The following is a 16,006-nucleotide window of genomic DNA, read 5'->3' on the forward strand; positions in this document are numbered from 1 at the left end:
ATCACAGGATTCATGCCAGGTGCCACCTGACCTTAGTTGACCTTTAGGATGCTGTACGTCCACATACACACACACACACACACACACACACACACACACACACACACACACACACACACACACACACACACACACACACACACACACACACACACACAAGTCACGCACAGAGAGCATGTACACTCACACACACAGATTTAACACATACACATTTACACACACACACACACTTACACCTACCGAACGCACATACATATATGCACACTGAAGTACATCCTTGCAAGTTGTGCACACACACACACACACACACACACACACACACACACACACACACACACACACACACACACACACACACAGAAGACAGTGTGCATGTGCATACACACTGGGTATATATGTCAGCCCAAATCTCTGGGCTTGGAGCTTTTTGCTGGTGCTCTTTGTCTGGAGCTGTACCATGAAAAGTTGTAACTATGTAATCCCCTTCTTTCCTTAATAAATTAACTAAGGCGAAGGAATGCCTGGAGGCAAAATAGTCTACAGATGTGCACTTTACTACACAAGTAAACGAGTGGTGGAAAGTAACTAAGTACATTTACTAATGTTTTGGTATATGTACTTTACTTTAGTATTTCCAATTTCCAATACTTTTACTTCTACTCCACTACATGGCAGAGGTAAATATTGTACTTTTACTCCACAACATTTATTTGAAAACTTTAGTTACTAGTTACTTTGTTTGTAGATTTAGATTATTATAAAACATACATTAACCACTTCAGCCCTATATACATTTCGGCCATTTGAAAATAGCCAAGCTACAAGTTCACAATGCTTGTAGATCTGCTATTTTCAAAGATTTGTATACAATTTAAAACTTGTGAAACGGCACACTCTGCTTAATGAGTACTTTCTTTTTTATAAAGTGCATTTTGATACCAATACTTTTGTACTTTTACTCAAGTAAAATTTTGAATTCTGTACTTTTACTTGATACAGAGTATTTCTACATTGTAGTATTGATAATCAATCAAACTTGTATTAATAAGGGCACACATGGCCATAGCAAATACTTTTACTAAAGTAAAATGAGTTCTTTAATCATTTTTTTTAATCTTTTATAGAATTGAAATACTTTGCTAGGTGTTTTAATTGTGGTGTTTATTTATGTATTGTCTTGTTGAATGTATGCATTGACCTGAGCAAAACAAATTTCCCTTGTGGATAATAAAGACATCTAATAGAATCGAATCGAATCTTCTTCCACAACTGCCAGTAAACTTACTTTTGCAGGTTTAGTCGTGTGGATTTGCTCTGGGGTTTCTCTATCCACAACACAAGTAACGTTAACGTTACTTGGTGAAGTGACTGTAGTAAAACGACTGTGTAAAATGTCAAAACACTGCCTTTTGAAGCGACATCTGAAGTGCTGCTTGTGGCCTGATCCTCTCCATCGAACGCATCGTGAGTGTCCCTGATCAATGAGTGAACAGGAGTCCACAACCTGCCCACTCACACTCTGATACTCCACAGACATTATTTATGAATGAAGCCAAGCCGTCGTGAGGCAGAGACTGTCAGTCTGTCCAAAAATAATCACATAATCATCACACACGCTGCCATGTTTTGGGAAAACACACGTGAGTGATTGCTGGCGCACGGGGATTATGTCACTTTGTAGTCCTTGAGGCTAACGCGGAAGTAAGTAGTAAACAAACAGGATAAAATACTACTGAGTCTGTTTCCCAAACAGTGGGTCAGTGGGACATTTTTATGGGTCAATCACGAGTAAATAATATCCCTTTATTTTTTGTTCCCTACAAAGATTTTTTTTAAATCCCCCAAAATGCCCCTCCCCCCCAAAAAAAATCAAGAATTAAAAACCAATTCAATGATTGAAAAAAAAGAACCATGAAAAATAAATAAATAAATCCATAAATTAGAAATCAAATGTTTAAGAAGAAGTGATAGTTAGATAGATAGATCGTTTTATACACTGTTTAGGACTACACACTGCAGCGCTCTACTGCGCAGGCTCGCTCAGCAACAGCAAAGCTCCAAATCATGTGAACCGAACCGTCCGTCGCAGGCGTTTCAACGTATGATTGATGACTCATGAGGGTTTGGAAATCATTGGAAAGTCCCAGAGGGGGAAGTCCCTGGGTGGGAGGCGCATGCGCAGCTCACACACCACCACTGCCCAAATTAAGTTACTTTTCCCCGCAGCTGCGTAGATGAGGGAAATCTCCATAGAGAGGAAGAACAACAAACAAAATGTGGTCGCGGAGGCGAGCTAATTAAAATAAAAGTGTGCAGACGTTAAGAAATACACGCTGTAGTCATTAAACTACACGTAGTTCGTAATATTAAGTAGCCCCGACATAGAAATTGACGACATTATTCGTAAAGTCGGTTGCCGTTACGTTAGCTTACGTTAGCATCGTTTTGAAGTCAATTTTAGAAGACGACACACGGGGCAGGATGTCGGGGCAGTTGGACGCCGTGGAGCGTCTCTCCGCATCCTTCCACGGCATCGACCCTGGAGCTCGTAAAAGAATCGTCGTGTTCGACTGCCGCTTCGAACGCAAAGAGGCCACGGGGGAGATGGTCGAGATGGAGGTGACCACCCTGGACTTCAACGAGTTCCTTCAAGAAGTAAAGCAGGTAAAGTTACAGTTCCTGTGTGGAATACAAGAACGCTCGCCCCAAAACACGCTTGCCCCCAAGTCAAATCCGGTGAACGGTCGTCAAGTCACCAGGTGTTCCTAAATGTAACCTCAGTAAAACTATGTCTAAACCGATGCAGAACATCATAAAAACAGTTTAGAAATACAAAAAACAAAAAATATGTACAGTATACAGTCCAGGAGGGGGGGGGGCGGCAGACTTTGTAAAACTATGCTTATACCTTATTCCTAAACTTATCCTCAGTAAAACTATGCTTAAACCTAACTTCATAACTAAACGTAACCTCAGTAAAATTAGGCCTGTGCTTAAGGGGGATTTCACATTGACACACTGCTGGGTTCGTTAACGTCTACTCGGACTTTTGTGTGAATAGTTTTTGTGTGCAGTTTTTAAATTGCATCATGATACTATATTCAGACATGATATTCATTTATCAGACACACATCCCCCTCTTCACGCCCACTCCACCTAAAACTCCACATTAACTCATTGAAAACAGCTGCCCTAGCTCCGACGGAACCTCTCCCTCCGCTGTATGGGGCCAATTTCGGCCCGCGGGCCGCCCGTTGCCGACCCCTGTACCTAGTGTATGATGGAGGGCAATTTCACGATAATTTTAAATATCAGCGATAACGATTATTTTTTTAGCGTTATTTTTAATCACGATAACGATTATCCTCCCGTTCCTAGTAGGGAGTCAGTAATAATGGAGTTAAAGGCAGTAGGGAGTCGGTAATAAGGGAACTGCCTAATGACTGCCTATTAGTGTCTAATGACTTGTTGATTGTCTCTAAAGCCTAATTTGTGTCACTTTTCTATTGTACAGTAGTTGAAATCATCGTACAATGAATACATTAGGCTTAATTGTGTTGTTGTTTTTGCCCAAGTGTCATACAAAGTTACAGGTCAAGACTGACATGTTTTCATGTTTATTTTCTGCAGGCATTTTCTATACCATCAAATGAAACATTTGTCTTGACCACAACCGACAGAGCAGTATTGGATTTTGACAGATTTGGTGAGTGAGCAACACTGTTGGTAGATAAAACACAAAAAAGGAGATGATACTACAAAGAAACATCTCACAAATGAAATGTCAAAACATTTTTTTTTTTTACATCTTTACATTTTACAGGTTAATCAGATGAACCAGTTTGTTAGATAATTGCAGATTATGGCAACAGTAGTCCTTACTACCTTACATTTTGTCACGAATTATGTCTGTTTTTGGATAATTGCAATTATTTTGTATAATTGTCTTAATCGTTTCCATGTTGAAACATTTTCATTAAAAGATGAAAATAGTGGAATTAGCCGACCTACAAGCTTAAAACGCACAGTGGCGCGTTTGTAAGCTTTAGAACGGCTATATACACTATTTTTTTTAAACATTTGAAAGCATAATGTTATTAAATGTGAGTCTTTTTCTTCAGTATATTAAAGTTATTTGTCATAACTGCTCTCTAAAATGTTTGTTTACAAAGCCTAAAAGCCAAACAGAAAAGTCATTTTTACATATGTTTCGATGTTCAATGCCAAAATCACAATTAAATGGTTAATCGCAATTATTTGTGTGACAATTAATCGTCAAGTAAATGACACGATCGTGATGACAGCCCTACTTATTGTTTGTTTTCACATGCCATTGCAGACGCGCTTCAAGATGGCAACACAGTGCATGTGTTGCAGAAAGAGGACCAAGTCCTGGGCGTGGCAACAAAAGAAGTGGTTACTTTTGTCCCTCATTTCTTTACTCTGGTCCGAAGTGGCAGGTATGAGTACTATGCCAGTGCGGGACAAAAGGCTTTACGTAAGTACTTAAGTGTCTTAATTATTCAGTCAAAAAGGTGCAATGTCATGCTGCTATATTTGAGATTGAATTATATCTTGGGAAATTAGAAACTTCCAATCCAACTTTATTAAATGCTTGATTCCCCCCTATGCATAAGAGGATAGTTCACCCAAAAATAATCGATTAGTCACCCCATGGAGACTTGAATTCATGGTTACCTGAGCTAGCGACGCTCTGGGTCATCATTGTGGCCAAATCCAATATGGCCACCACCTGAAAAAGGTTTTGACTAAAACTTTTGAACCAGATGAGCTATAAATGCAAACTTGGTGTCTAAATCATGTTTTTTGACAATTAGAAACATGTTGGAATGCTTGGAATTTTCCGGTATTTCATCACGGATAGAGAATTAGTCACAGTTCCTAAGTTGTTCCCTGGGGTCATATTAGCCAAGAACAGTTGAGATATTCTCTCCTAAATGAAGTGCATACATATCTTAGCCAGGTCCTCTACTAGTTCAAGACACTTACCCCCCATATTATGTTCCCTCGTGTGCTCACTTATTTAATCTAGAGAAATAATTTCTCCATGGGGATCACTGCAAATTGTGAAAATCTGCAAATGTCACTTGTTTTGTTAAATGTGCGTTGTTCAATCCTTTCATTGTCACTTGTCATATACGATTGGAAAAATCTTAAAATATGTCCAGGTGACTAGTCAGAGGAAAAAATAACATGTTTTACATTTTCCTCAGCCTATGCCCTTGCGGAACTGATTGACAACTCGCTGTCAGCAACGTCACAAAACACTGGCTCCCGGACAATAGAGATCAGACTGGTTAGTCGTGGATTTGTTGTACCTCTTTATTATGAATGTTAATTGTATTTAATATTCTTTCTTTCTTTATATTTGTTTATCACTGAAGCGTTTTAAAGTGTTTTTAAAAAAAATTTTTTAGCAGCCTCTGCTGGTCATTACCGTCACTGCAGGTCGATCATTTATTACTTTATTACTTTGTTACCGAGAATTCCATTCGTTTTCACCGGAAGACGGACGCGTTTCAAAAAGCGTTCTTTTAATTGTTTTATACGATCTGTGGATCGTTTCTCTTAGCCAGTGGAGCTTTAGTTACCGTGAGCTGTGTTTTCTTTTTCTGTTTTTTTTTTTTCGTTCTTCAAATCATACAATCTCTTAAAATCAGCGTGAGTTTCCTTTTTGTTATTAGCGCGGTAGTTCCTGGCCAAACAGGAAACCGGTGCAGTAGTTCCTGGCCAAACAGGAAACCGGTGCATTTCCGCTTCCATTTTCCGGCCAGATGACGTCATTTTCGTGGGAAAGTCATGCTCGACAAGGTTCAATAGTAAATATATAAATAAAAAACTTTCGGGGGTGAAATTCATGGAGTGGGTGTTGTGAAACATTTGCCACTCACAAAAGATATACAATTTAACTTTAGTTTTATTGAAAAAGTTACCTAGCATTACTTTAAGGTATTGAAGTCATAAGATTGAGCGTTTTAGTGATGAATAAAATCTATAGTTGAATGGTTGCTAACTGTCAGCTGCATGTGTGCCCTTTCACGGTCTAGTTATTTGATGAGACTCTGGGGAAGCCTGCAGTGGTTGTCTTGGACAATGGACAAGGCATGTCGTCAAAGCAGCTCAGTAACTGGGCAGTGTACAGGCTGTCTAAGTTCAACAGGAAAAAAGGCCAATATGAAAGGTTGGTTCATCCTCCAACTACACAAAGTACTTCATGTAAGGCATAGCGTCATGTACTCTTAAAGGGATAGTTCACCCAAAACAATCTTATCGATTAATCACCCCATGGAGACTTGAATCATGGATATTATTTTGTTTTTGTTGCATTCCTAAGCCACTAATTTGATGACCAAAGGACCGGTAGGCAGTGGTTCCGGTAGGAGACCCAAAGGAGACTCTTTGTGTCTCCTACCGGAACTGCTGCCGGTCATCAAATTATTAGCTTAGGAATGCGACTAAAACAAAAATATTCATGAATTCAACTATCCATGGGGTGACTAACCGATATAAAAAGTCATTTTGGGGTGAATTATCCCTTTAACCCTTGAAGGGCATGATTATATAAGTATTATAGAAGCTATGCAATTGTGTATTTTGTTTACATTTTAGAAGCAGAAACTGTCGTTAAGTTCTGTCTGTGACCTAAAGTCATTCTCTTCTGCAGTGATAATCAAGGATATACCCGTCCTGATCCGGTCTATCGCAGTATTAACAGTGATATATCCTACTTTGGTGTGGGAGGAAAACAAGCTGTGTTCTACATTGGAGACTCTACTAGGGTAAATGCTGGAAATGTATATTGATATAGGATGAAAAGTGGTTTCATACTGAATGTTTTCGATAGAAAATATAAAATTTAGTAGTTCACCTAATAAATTACTTTCTATCAATTACACAGTAGGCTGCCAGATGTCCATGAGCTGATTATCTCCAAAGAGCAGTTTGAGAAAATTGATAGAAAGTAATTTATTAGGTGAACTCTAGAGGATGGAGTTCACCTAATAAATGACTTTCTATCAATTGCACACCCCATGAAGCCTTAAATTCATGGAGATGTTTTTTTTGTCTCATTCCTGAGCCAATAATTCGATGACCGGGTGGCTGGTCAGTAGGAGACTCAATTGACTGGAGACTCAACTGACTGCAACAATGTGTTTGTCTTTGTAGATGATTACCAGACCAGTAGGCTGCCCAGATGTCCATGAGCTGATTATCTCCAAAGAGCAGTTTGAGAAAAAAGAGAAGAACAATGAGGACATCTACAGTGGTGTTATCAGAAACCGGAAGGTGAGTGTCTCACTTTTGTTGTGCTTGCGTTCCGCACACTGCAATGCAATTAAAAAGATTTAATGGGAGGTCTGTTTCTGTTAGACCTTCCACATTCCTAAGATCGAAAGATAAGGTTAGTGTTGTTATTCCCATTAATCTTTTTGATTGCATTTGAAGACACCGTGTGAGTTTTTTTCTTTCAGTATGTTGGGGCCCTCGTTTTGTCTTCTCCGACCTACACTGTCGCCTTTCTAGTAGAGGACCTGGCTATGTATGCACTTAATTTAGGAGAGAATATATCAACTGTTTTTGGCTAATATGACCCCAGGGAACAACTTAGGAACTGTGACTAATTCTCTATCCGGGACGAATTACCCGAAAATGACCACACACCCTTTTTGAAAATGACCATAACCGGTGCACTACTTCCAACATGTCTCTATGGAGCTACAGATTTACTGAGGTGCTCAAAATGTTCAGAATACTTATGTTTAGGGAAACAGAGTGTAATATTTCTAATTTTATACGGAATAGCAAAACAAAGAAATTACAGTCCAGGGCTATAGGAATAATCTTGTGTGAATCAGTCTAAAAGCACCTAAATTGATGTAACCCAGGGCATGCTCTAATGATTTGGCAAGGGTACCTAAGCCAGCAACGCTCTGGGTCATCATTGTTGCCAAATCCAATATGGCCTCCACCTGAAAAAGGTTTTGGCTAAAACTTTTGAACCAGATGAGCTATAAATGCAAACTTGGTGTCCAAATCAATTTTTTTTGACAATTAGAAAGATGTTGGATGCTTATCTTTATGATTTAATCTATCTAGAGGACACTAATTTGATTATCACAAATATGGCCACTATGTTATGAAATAACCAATGTATCTTACGATTTTATCGAAACGATAGAATTATTTAACAGTTGAACGCATTCCTAATGGTACAGCTACAGCTAAGACAGTATGTTCAACAATGCTCAGCATAAAATGTAATACTATATAGTATTACTATTCTAAACACCATTGACTAGGATGATATACTAGTCAAAGGTGTATAAAATTGTGCTTGAAGAATAAGGTATTCTAATAACAGCCACGCATGATTTCTGCCATGTATGAGTGTGCCTCAGAGCAGATGTGAGTTTGAGTACCTAACGAACAAATTCAGATAAAAATAATAATGGTGAATCGGACCATGCACCTGAAAACACTCGTTTTGTGAATGGCTGAGGTCCCTTATGAATTCCATATGAATCTTTCTACACGGTCACTTCTTTGTGCTATTTTGTAGATGTGTAACGACATAGTAACTGCATCGAAAACCGTTTTTAATTTTCAACGATCTACTATATTGTTATGCAAACAGCAAAATATCGTATCGTTTGACTTTGTAGCGTATCGAATCGTTTTGCAATGCAAATAATCGCATCGAATCGTTTTGCAATGCAAATAATACATTTTATCAATACTAAGTACTTGTGCATTGTATTTAGCAATTTTAAGGAAAATAAAGAGAAAGAGAGGTTTGTATCCACTATCTCCAGGTATTTATTTTTCACACAGAATTTTTGGGTAAATAAATACGGTAGTTACTATATTGATTTTAAATCATTGAATCGAATTGTATCGTTCTAAATTAACCTGTCCTGTATCGTTCATGTATCGTATCGACAACCAAGTATCGTGATACGTATCGAATTGTTGTTAAAACGTATCGTTACACCCCTACTATTTTGCATCCTACCCCTGCAGGTCGGTGACTCGTCACACGTGAAGCAAGATGAGGAGGGTTTTCTCCGTGATCTCATTGCTGAGGAGTTTGAGAAGGAGAGCTTCACAGCAGTGGTCATCACAGGAGTGCAGCCAGACCACATCACCTTGCTTAAACAGGACTTTGAAGTCTGTATGAGAGAACTAGCGTGAGTCTATTCGCTTGCACCCTCTCACACAGCATATACAGTATATGTCGGCATGATTGTTTATCCACCTTGACTGATTGCTTGCTACATAATGCATTATTATTATTATTGTATTCTATCTTTAGCCACGTGTATCACTATTACATTCATGGCTCAAATGGGAATGTCAGGGGCCTGTCCGCTCCAGTTGAAGATTCCCAACCCAACATTGACATCCAGGTAAATTGTTCCACTGTTGCTCACAATTATTTATTGATACAGATTCATTTTCAGAAATTAATTTGTGCAGGTTCCCCAAAAACCTTGTATATGCTTTGAATTGAATGTGTTCTCATGAGAGAATGCCTGTTTTTGAATACAAATGTTTAAAAGGCTTGGATTTTGTTTTGTAGAGTGTAGATAACTGTTATAATCATGGCGACATGTTCTTGCAAAACGTGGCGTCGCTGTCGGGCAGTATCTCAATGATGAATCTTTATCTTTTCAGAAATGATTGCCTTATTTTATATACTTCATATGATGGTGTCACATAAAATTAGCGCAAATAGACCATCTACCATTGCTACGTTTGAATTACTTGGAAAAGTAGGATGCCAAGCAGAGTCCTGCACAGGTCCAATTTTGACAACCCTCGCCCGCCCGTCAATGATCAGATCCGTAGACCGACCCGTCACCTGTGATTATATCAAAATACAAACCAGACCCGCCCCGCTCGTCAAATAATGGTCCCGTTCCCACCCATTTTGGGCGGGAACCTGTACTGTAACTATATCTTTCAAGATGGGAATCCCTTTTGGGGGTTCCTGTTGCTATGTACAGTATATAGCAACATATTCTTTTTGTAATTTTTGAATACATATTTGAAGTTTTTCAGAAAACTTAGGTCAGGAGGCGTTTTTAGAATCGGCCTCAGGTCTAAATGGGTTAACACAAGATGGCAGCCTTCAACAACAGCGCTACATTCAGTTATCAGGTTCGTTAAGAAATCGTGAAGAACGGAGGAGCGAGCTTTCCATCTATAGCCACGCACGAGAATGTGCATACACGCAGTATGCATGTGGTGTTGTTTACATTGTCAGATGGTTTTAATTTGAAAGTTTAACAGGATGTTCAATGCGTGGTGTGTTAAGTTACACAAGTGACGTTGTTTGGGCGGAAACAAACTTGAGTACTTATTCCATTACTGTTTTGAATGTTTAATTTAATGTCTTTTCATCAGATCACCTTGCGGGAAAAACCTACCAAGTGTCCTAGTGTGATGAACCTCCGGCAGCTTGACGACGATATGCAGACTCTGTACATAAATACTACCGCTGACACATTTGAGTTCAAGGCCGAAGTAGAGGCTGGAGGCAAAGTGGAGGGAGTCCTGAGGTACCATCCCTTCATGTATGATAGGGAAACCTACCCCGAAGACCCCCATGCCATGATAGGTAATTAATGCTCCTTTCAGATAGGGTACATAAACATAATGTCAAGGTAGTTTTACCTTGTTGTAAAGAATCACATTCCCTCAGATAAGTTAGTGGAATTAAAGGAGTAGTTCTCCCCAAAAAATACTTATTTTCTATTAATTACTCACCCCTTGCAGCCTTGAATTCAGAGTTTTTTTTTGTTTTTGTTGCATTCCTGAGCCAATAATTTGATGCCCGGGTCACCGGTCAGAAGAGGACTCTTTCATACTCTTTGACTCCGCCAGTCATCAAATATTGGCTTAGGAATGCGACAAAAACAAAGAAATCTCCATGAATTTAAGGCGTGTGTAATTGATAGAAAATAAGTCCTTTTTTAGGTGAACTACTTTTTTTCAATCAATATTGTGCTTCTAATTTAAAATAAACTAAACTAAAAAGAAAAATAACTAAATTGAACTAAATTAGTATACTTTGTTTCTGCTTATGTCAGCACCCATTGAAGATGATGACGAGACTGATGGCCTGAATGAAGCCCGTGGAAAGAGGCCCATGTTTGAGTGTTTCTGGAATGGACGACTGATTCCCTACACCACAGTATCAGAGTAAAGATTTGTATATTATATATTTGAAAGTATTCATATATTTGTTCTTTTTTTGCTTTTTTTTCAAATACTTTTCCAGAATTATTAATTGTGGAAGAAGACGTAAAACAAATCACAACTTGACCTTTGGCTCTGTACTTGGTCTGCTTTTTTCCCTTCTACACCAAACCTCTTCGCCAAAAATAGCCGATCTGCGAGGCGTTGTGAGCTTGTAGATCAGCTACTTTTGGCTAATGTTCCCCTCAGAATAGGGATGATATAGGGTTCAAGTGGTTAATGTAAGAAGAAGTGTCCTATCACAAAGATTTGGCGACCACCCTGTAGTAACTCTAAGGACCCCCTGTTGAAGACCCCTGACTTAAATCCTTTTATTGTTGTGCATTTGCTATAGGTTTGACTGGTGCGCCAAGCCCAGTAAAGGACTGTCTCTGCCTGCGGAATGTTACAGTCGGTTCTCAGGGGCACTTTTCACTGACGATGCATTCCAGGTCAGCACAAACAAGCTGACCTTCACTGACCTGGAGGTGCAGCTGAGGAGCAAGAGCACCATATTCACCCGTATTGTCAATGGACAGGCAAGTTTGTCACAAACAGACATTTCTAAAACGGATAGGGCTGTCACTATTAAAACATTTAACTTGGCGATTAATTGCCATACAAATAATTGTGATTGTGGTTTTGGCATTGAACATTGGAACAAAATATTATTATTATTTTTAAATCTGTTTGCCTTTTAGGCTTTTTAATCAGAAGTTGCACGGGTCAAATAGCTTAAATATACAAAGAACAACAACTGACATATTAAATCTTTTTTTTTTAAATATAGCCGATGTAGAACTGACTGTACAAATCACTGTCAAGTGATGCTTGTATATCTGCTATGTCTGCTACTTTTGGAAAATGTTTGAGAACGTTTTTCAACATGGAAACAATTATGACCATTATGCAAAATAATTGTGATTATCTCAAATAATTGTGACGTGGTGATTATGTAATAATTGTGACAGGCCTTAAAACGGATAGTTGAGAGAAATTAATGCAAAACCGAAGGCTCACAACACTCCAGATTAAATAAAAGTCTTACGGTGCACAGCTCAACAATGTCATGAAAGTGAGGAAATAGCCAGCACACAATAAATGTCCTTTTCACATGGTTTTATTTACCTCTCACGGACAGAAACAACGGACGAGTTTCAGCCAAACAGGTCGTCCTCTTCGTTGTGAGGTATGAATAGTATATGATGCAATAGAGTAACAAAGTCCTGACGTCATTCGTTCATCCCCTGGGTCACGGAAGTATTTTCTCTATGAAAAATAACATTGGTCATGTTAGAATCGTCTCATACAAGAATTGTGGTCCAAAAATAAACAAACTGTCCCGGCGACATTGTCAGGGAGGTGGCTCTGCATTGTTTATGAATTCGGCGGCGGTAACATTAGCGTTTTCTTGCCGTCAGTCGATGCTTCATATTCATATGAGTCAAACCGCCGTGCTCATTTGTTTATTTCTGGAACACAGTTCTTATATGCTGTGATATTAAGCGCATCTATGGGAATTCAGGGGTAATTGGGGGGGGGGGGGGGACGTGACCCAGGTATATGTATGTATAAATTACGTCAGACTTCGATGCTCTATAAAGACCAAATGAATTCAGGTGCCAACTGTTATCAACTTGAAAGCCAACAATGAAGACTCAATATTATTCATAGGGTACCAGGAAAGGACAGATGCTATGTGAAATACTAATGCAATTACATATGCAATTCATAAGATCACACAGAGCCAACTAGGGTTTAACACCGGGATTCCCGGGATACGGGAATCCCGGGAATCCCGAGGTTATTTACCGTCCCGGGAACTGACTCCGGTTCCCGGGATCCCGTTTTTTCTTTTTTTTTTGTTAGAAATGAATACTAATTAGTAGAAAGGCCAATCTACAGCGCGGAGGAATTACTATTATAATTAGCCAAGTTACTTTACCAGGGCAGGGTCCCATCGTCCCGTTGTGAACCAATATGTGACGCACTGAATGTAACAGTAATGAACAAATTAAAACACAAGTGGCCGTGATGCCCCATGTCTGCCCTGCGCACGCTGATTTCAACGTTTCCTCTGCTGTCAATACGGTAGACACCAGTTGACTAGTTGATATTCAACATCAAGTGAAACGCTGCATAAACAGTGTAGGTTTGATTTCGAGCCTATATTCCAGCTTAAAATGCGCGCAAGCCAAGCAATGCTTTTGATAGAGAGAGAGGAGAGACGGGAGAGCTGGAGAGAGAGAGAGCAAGAGAGGGCGCGTGCGAGAGAGAGAGGGAGAGAGAGAGCGAAAGTAGGCTATTAGACCGATGTTGTGGTCCGATTGTTTTATCATCATTAATGTAGCCTACCCTACCTACACTTGCATTTTAGAACGTTCAAACTACCATTTACTAACTACCCAGTACAACAAGTGAACTGCACAACAGCTGTCTGTCTCATTGATTGTCAGTGGCAGCGGGCGGCAGCGCATGCATGTGCACATCAAAATCACACTACAAAACCCGACATTTGATCAACAACAAAATATAGATTAATACATTTGACAACATACAGCCGACATCCCAAAATGGAGTCTTAATATCCAGCAAGTAGCCTAGCCTAATATAAATTAATAACTGCAAACAAATTACAAGTTTAGGGTATCAAATCAATATCCTACAAAAGTAGAGATAAGCTGTGACCTCACCGGCGCTCTGATGGACAATAAATAAATAATCATTTTGCAAACAACATCCATGTTCTGTCAGTGGCGTTCCCAGAAATTACATTTAGGGCAGGCGACATTTTTTTCTCTACCTACTCCTGGCACCCCATGAAGATAAAGGCAACATTTGCATCACTATAGGCGACGTCGCTCTGCTGAATGGATACGGTAGTGATTGCCTGCCCGCGTGAAGGTCCGACGGCCACTACTCTCTTTGGATTTTTTTCACTGCCAGTTTTTCAGTCTTTTACTTTATTTTCTAGGGGAGGCTAGATTTTAGTTGGGCAGGCGGTCGCCTGCCCTGCCTCTATGGTGGGTACGCCACTGTGTTCTGTTCTCTTGTCAATAATGATACAAATGGAACGTTTATTTCAGCAGCTAGAGTTTGACATTGTTTGAGTGCGTTTTGGCTGCACAGCGCAGCTCCTTGTTTAAGTTAATCGTCTTCACCCGCTGCTTCGCAACAGGGCAGATCTCCGCCAGGGCACTATATTATATTTATATATTATATTTATTTGATTTAAAAAATCAACTTAAGTCATTATTAGTGCAAGTTCATAGGTGGACACTGGACACAATAGGGACATTTGGGCACCTCGATGTAAAATTGGCTATTTAAGTATATAAATGCATTTTAGTGGGCACTTTTTTTTTTTTTTTACACTTTAACGGGAATTCCCGGGAAGCCCGGGAAAAGGTCTGAAAATTCCCGGGAATTAAAATTTGATATTTCCCGGAAAATGTTAAACCCTAGAGCCAACTCTATATACATAATACAGGCCACTACAGGGCCTGAAAGGTTAGTCAACCTAACAAACAAGTGACTAGTGAGAGTCGACAGTACATAATATGACAGATACAAAAATGACAAAAATACAAAATTACCCTGAAAATACATACAAAATTACACTGAAAATATAGGAGAGAGGCCATTGGAGACACTACAACACTGTTAACCCACACCCCTATGGACATGTTTGAAATGTTTCAGTTCTCTCTGGAATCAAAATTGATTGTGACAATTAATAAACGCCAATGTGGCTGACTGAATATCTGACACTTTACAAAAAGCTGCTCAATAGAAGCTCCTCATAGAGACACATTGTGTGTTCTGTCTGTAGTGTGTGGATCCAGTAGGCCTCCCTCTGGAGTAATGCTTTGTCCCAAGTGCAGGGTCATGACCCGCAGCATTGAAATGTCTGGCCACGGATAGAAGTTGGTTCCCGACAGTCCCAATCCTTGATTCTGTCCGGAAGATGACGTGTGATTAGTTGACGCAACTTAAAACATATATCTTTCTAATCTTAATCTTTAATAACATCCACAGGAACAACGGGTTAAAATCCAGAAGGAGTTCACCCAGTGGCTTACTAGCTGCCATGAGAGGTTGGACAAGCAAGTGAAGTTTGAAAACATAAAGGATGTCATATCAAGACCAGACGTGGCCACCAAGAAGAAGCAGTACCCTTGGACTACTTTCAAATCCATCGAATGGGATGGCAAACGATATAAAGCAGGCCAATTAGTGAGCATTTTCCTGTCATTTAATGACTACACGCTCTTTCAAATGTTAATTTGTGGCGCTATCAATATAATCTTTACACTTCCCGTATATAGGTCAAGTCCCAGAAAACGCAACCCATCCTCATCGGCACTGTAATGCATTTTTTGCTCTATGGTAGCTATGAAAGCGAGATCTATGCCACGGCAGGATACGTCCAACTAGCTCTGGTGAGGAACCAAACAATCTTTGTAATCACTGTTATCAAACAATTGCTTTCCACTTGTATGTATGTACAGTAAATGTCCTACACTTCTTAACTTTCTCTTGGTTTTCTCAGGAACCAAAAGCACTTCACGATGAACCATGCCGGACCATACCTATTAGTAAGATGGACAGGACTGCCACCCAAGCTTCCATCAAGAAAATCATTGATGGTGAACTAGCCAAGTGAGTACAAAGAGGATTGACTGCCAATGCACCTGTTGGTTTGATTCTAATAACAGTATGGCCTACTTGTCCAATCGTTAGC

General features: G+C 39.5%; 2 protein-coding genes across 5 annotated transcripts in view; one reads left to right on the forward strand and one right to left on the reverse strand.

The window, feature by feature from the left end:
* mettl4 (methyltransferase 4, N6-adenosine) overlaps positions 1 to 1,644 on the reverse strand; it is a 90,405-nt gene extending 88,761 nt beyond the window's left edge. For both annotated transcript variants that reach the window (XM_084048775.1, XM_084048774.1), the window contains exon 1: positions 1,286 to 1,644. In XM_084048775.1, the coding sequence (XP_083904901.1) occupies positions 1,286 to 1,537 (252 nt within the window). In that variant the 5' untranslated portion in view covers positions 1,538 to 1,644. The remainder of the gene's footprint in view (positions 1 to 1,285) is intronic.
* Positions 1,645 to 2,245: 601 nt separating this feature from the next.
* The window catches only part of smchd1 (structural maintenance of chromosomes flexible hinge domain containing 1), a 49,472-nt gene continuing 35,711 nt past the window's right edge, over positions 2,246 to 16,006 (forward strand). For all 3 annotated transcript variants that reach the window (XM_084048769.1, XM_084048770.1, XM_084048771.1), the window contains exons 1-16: positions 2,246 to 2,664; positions 3,631 to 3,706; positions 4,340 to 4,498; positions 5,235 to 5,317; positions 6,069 to 6,202; positions 6,686 to 6,800; positions 7,189 to 7,308; positions 9,043 to 9,209; positions 9,335 to 9,428; positions 10,429 to 10,642; positions 11,115 to 11,226; positions 11,618 to 11,801; positions 12,404 to 12,451; positions 15,301 to 15,498; positions 15,591 to 15,704; positions 15,815 to 15,924. In XM_084048769.1, the coding sequence (XP_083904895.1) occupies positions 2,482 to 2,664; positions 3,631 to 3,706; positions 4,340 to 4,498; positions 5,235 to 5,317; positions 6,069 to 6,202; positions 6,686 to 6,800; positions 7,189 to 7,308; positions 9,043 to 9,209; positions 9,335 to 9,428; positions 10,429 to 10,642; positions 11,115 to 11,226; positions 11,618 to 11,801; positions 12,404 to 12,451; positions 15,301 to 15,498; positions 15,591 to 15,704; positions 15,815 to 15,924 (2,111 nt within the window). In that variant the 5' untranslated portion in view covers positions 2,246 to 2,481. The remainder of the gene's footprint in view (positions 2,665 to 3,630; positions 3,707 to 4,339; positions 4,499 to 5,234; positions 5,318 to 6,068; positions 6,203 to 6,685; positions 6,801 to 7,188; positions 7,309 to 9,042; positions 9,210 to 9,334; positions 9,429 to 10,428; positions 10,643 to 11,114; positions 11,227 to 11,617; positions 11,802 to 12,403; positions 12,452 to 15,300; positions 15,499 to 15,590; positions 15,705 to 15,814; positions 15,925 to 16,006) is intronic.

The sequence above is a fragment of the Gymnoscopelus microlampas genome (assembly GCF_963454915.1).
Source record: "Gymnoscopelus microlampas genome assembly, chromosome: 22".
Taxonomy (NCBI): Eukaryota; Metazoa; Chordata; class Actinopteri; order Myctophiformes; family Myctophidae; genus Gymnoscopelus; species Gymnoscopelus microlampas.